General features: G+C 53.8%; 1 protein-coding gene across 1 annotated transcript in view; it reads right to left on the bottom strand.

The window, feature by feature from the left end:
* Positions 1 to 1741, bottom strand: part of HK1 (hexokinase 1) — a 38135-nt gene extending 36394 nt beyond the window's left edge. The window contains exon 1 of the mRNA XM_009994888.1: positions 1569 to 1741. Within this exon, the coding sequence (XP_009993190.1) occupies positions 1569 to 1631 (63 nt within the window). The 5' untranslated portion in view covers positions 1632 to 1741. The remainder of the gene's footprint in view (positions 1 to 1568) is intronic.
* Positions 1742 to 3616: the final 1875 nt, after the last annotated feature.

The raw sequence follows: 3616 nt of genomic DNA, 5'->3' as shown, positions 1-3616 counted from the left end.
TGAGGGTTTTTTTTTTGTTTGTTGTTTTTTGTTTTTGGGTTTTTTTAATTGGTTTTTTTTTTTTTTTTTTTTCAATGTTCTGTTTCAGACAAAACCAGATCGGTCCCTAACAATGCCCCGCAGCTCCCCCAGCCAAACAACTTCCCCGGGCAGTCAGACAATAGCAGCCTCATGGTGCTGAAACCAGCCTGCAATAAATAACCCCCGGGAACACCACAGAGCTTCCCTGCTGCCTGCACTGCTCCCACCCAGCCTTCCCCACGCAGCCCTTCTGCTGCTCCTCAGCCTTGTGCTTATCTTGGCTTTCTAAATATAACAGGCACGGCGAGACAGAGAAGGCCTTACCCAGGCATGCACGCCTGGCGCCAGCAGCAGCACTTAAAAATCCTCCAGGAATAGGAAAATGAGGGGCCTGGGAAAAAGGGAGAGGCAGATCCGTGGGGCCAGTAGGTGCAGAAAGCTGCGCACGGCCTTCAGATCCTTGTGAAACACACTGGGTGGAGAGGAGAAAGATCTGAACCACAGGAGGAGCTCTGGAAAATATGGGGTGCTGTCTCTGTTATCCAACAGAGGAGCAGGCAGGGCCAGCTTGTCTTGAGTGGGGCAGGACAAGTCAGCCCCACACAGAGATAAGGTCAACCCAGGCACAGCCAGGAACCCAAAGGAAGGACGTGCTCTCCTCCTGCCAGAACAAGCCCTGAGACCACTACAAATCAGTCCTATTAACACTTGAGGCTTCCCAAAATACCTCAGGGATGCCCTCAGGCATCTGCAGGTCAGGCTGCACCAGAGGAGGTGGTAGAGGGGAAGCCTCTGCTCCCTGACGTCAACCCGGCTCTGTGACAAAGCTCAGTGATATTTGCAATTATTTTCATAATTTGCCTCCCCGCATCCCTAGCCCCAGGCTCTCTGCTCCCTACAGCTCTGCAATATGCTCAGTCAGGAACTAACTGCCATATTTTTATTTATCCTGTGCTCTGCACCCATTTCCTTGTGGCAGTGCTAAATCACAGGGCCACACCAACCACACAGCAGCCGTCGTCTAATGCTAAAGGAAAATAAAAGAAGCCCACAGAAGCACTTCTTCTTCTGAAGCCCAACTGACAACCACTTCCTGTAAATTCAGCAGCTGCGGTGACACATCATTCAAAACCGACCTGCTCTGCGTCCTCATCACCCCTGTGCTGGCGTGACAGGCGCCCTGGGGAAGAAGGGGAAGTCCCTACTCCAGGGATTCTGGTGCCTCCGGAAAGCCGGGAATGGATAATCATCACCACCACCCCCATTGCCAAAGCCTCCCCAGCTCCTGCCTCCCTTTTCCCAGCTCCCTGCCCCGCCGTGCACCACCCACGCCCGGCAGCCTCCGCACCGGGGATGCTTTGGAGGTCGGTTCGGCTGGGCTTAAACACGGGTTTATTCCCCCGTTCTCCCGCAGCAGGAGACAAAAGCAACAAAACCATCAGGAGATTTAAAAAAAAAAAAATGAATAAAATAAAATTTAATTTTTTTAAAAAGCGATCTGGCCCGGCGGAAGAGGAAGGGTGAGAGCAGGGGGGTTTCCAACCTACCTTTTTGACCTGGTCCTCCTTCAGCTCCGTGAAGTAGTAGGCCAGGAGCTGGGCGGCGATCATCGTGCCGGCGGGTGCGGGCGGCTCGGCGCACGCAGCGATGCGGCGCCCGGGGATGGCCGCGGCAACCGGGGATGGCCCCGGCACCGCCCCTTCCTCCTCCTCCTTCTCCTCCTCCTCCTCCTCCCGGAATGGCGGACCATGCCCCGCCGTACCCCGAAGGGCCTCGGAAATCGGCTGGTGAGGAATAATCCTTGAACTCTGCTGTGCCACGGGAAGAGAAAACCGAGAAGGGACCAAAAAAAAAGAAGCCTAAACCAAAGGTGTTTTCAGAAGAGAGTCTCTTCGCTCAGAAATCTTAGGGAAAACAGCAAACTGGAGGAATCTCTGCAAACATCGAGCATCCTCTGCCCGGGACCTGGCATGGGTCCCCTGGGAAACTTGCAGGGGTGCCCTGAAAGGCAGATCATTGCTTCAGCTGTTGTACTTATGGGGATCCTACATCTATATTCCATCAGCAATATCCCCGCTGACGGACAGGACCTCCGCTCCCCTCCCCGTGTGTGCTGACCATGTTTTTGCCATGGTGCAGCCCTCCAAGGAGACATCCACCACTGAGAAGCCTCCCAGGGCCTCACATCCACAGAAGGGAAGCAACTTCATGTCCCTCCAGAGGCCAAACAAAGTGGCCAAGGTGACACTTGTCAGCGGCCAGCAGGGTTTTTGCCCGCAGCCTGTCCTGTCCGTGGGGACAGGGACACACACCCATGCAAACAGCAGTGATGCTGCGGGCGTGATTTGCATAGAGATGGTCCACCGAAGTCCAAGTGATTAAAAACCTGTTTCTTGGGTTTCCGGCTTCCTTTCCAGTGCTCCTTTAATTAAATGGTTGCTCTGGCCAAAATCATGAGCTGCTTTGGCAGACACCTCCCTCCTTTAGACTTCCCTAGTCGCTGCAGGCAGGGTAGGCAGGATTTCCTTCTCCACCTCACCGCACCAGCTCTAAGCTCATTCTCAGGGAGATTTTCACCAGGCGTTTCGCTGACCTGCGTGCGTTACTCCTGCTGGCTCGTTTGGCAACGAGCTAATAAGCAAACATTCCTGCGCTGCCTCCCCCCGCTGTGCCCAGGCGCGGCTGGAGATGGCAGGCGGCACGGGAATGTGGGATGAGCGGCACCATCGCCCGCCAGCATCGCCCAATCCCTCACACACACTGACCGAGCTCCCGCTCGGATGTAATTCACTCTTCAGCCACACACCTCCTCCTCTGCTGGCTAGAAACTACCTAGGCTCGCTCCTGTTTTCCATCCGTCACCTGCTAAGCCTTGTCTTCCAGCTGGAACTGCTCTCCTTGCTCTCAGGTGTTTGCTTTCTATAAATACAGAGGAAAGTAACCACGTATGTCCTCAGCTTTAGCTTCACTAGGCGAGACAGGAGACAGACCTAACTCTTTTTAATCTCCTTTCCCTGAAAAGCCCAAGCAGGTTTAGCAGCCTTGTCTCGCACTTGCTCCAGCCTGATCTCATCTCTATCAAACACGGCAGCTAAAGTCAGGTAAGTTGTTCTGGAGAAGGCCAACAACCCCTGCACTGACATTCACAGTTCTCCCGCTGGAAATGTCACCAAATTCCTTCCCATTAACAAGCACAAACCCTGAGGCTCCCGAGTTTAACCGAGATGCCCCCACCCCACAAGCCACCACTCCCAGGAGACAGCAGATCTTTCACCCCACATCAAAAAACCCACCCCTGTTCCTGCTTCCCCAGCGTGGCCAAAGGAATCCTGGCTGCTGGAGATATCCTCATCAAAAAAATTGCTCTGCAGCAGCCCAGAGAAAAATTTAGAAGGAAAAGTAGCTCTCTGTACGTGTGCATTTACATTTGCTGCTGTATGAACACAGCCTGGCACTGCTCGATTCCCGCAGGCTCTGAGATCATGGACCTGCCTCGACCCAAGGTTTACAAGCCCCACTCTCTATGCCCTCCAGCTCAGACACCTAAACACTAGCTAAAAGCACGGTCCTCACCCCAGCTACCTTGCTGCAGGAA

This window comes from Chaetura pelagica, unplaced genomic scaffold, assembly GCF_000747805.2.
Source record: "Chaetura pelagica isolate M959 unplaced genomic scaffold, ChaPel_1.0 scaffold112, whole genome shotgun sequence".
In the NCBI taxonomy this organism is placed as follows: domain Eukaryota; kingdom Metazoa; phylum Chordata; class Aves; order Apodiformes; family Apodidae; genus Chaetura; species Chaetura pelagica.
This window is presented reverse-complemented; position numbering and strand designations above follow the sequence as displayed.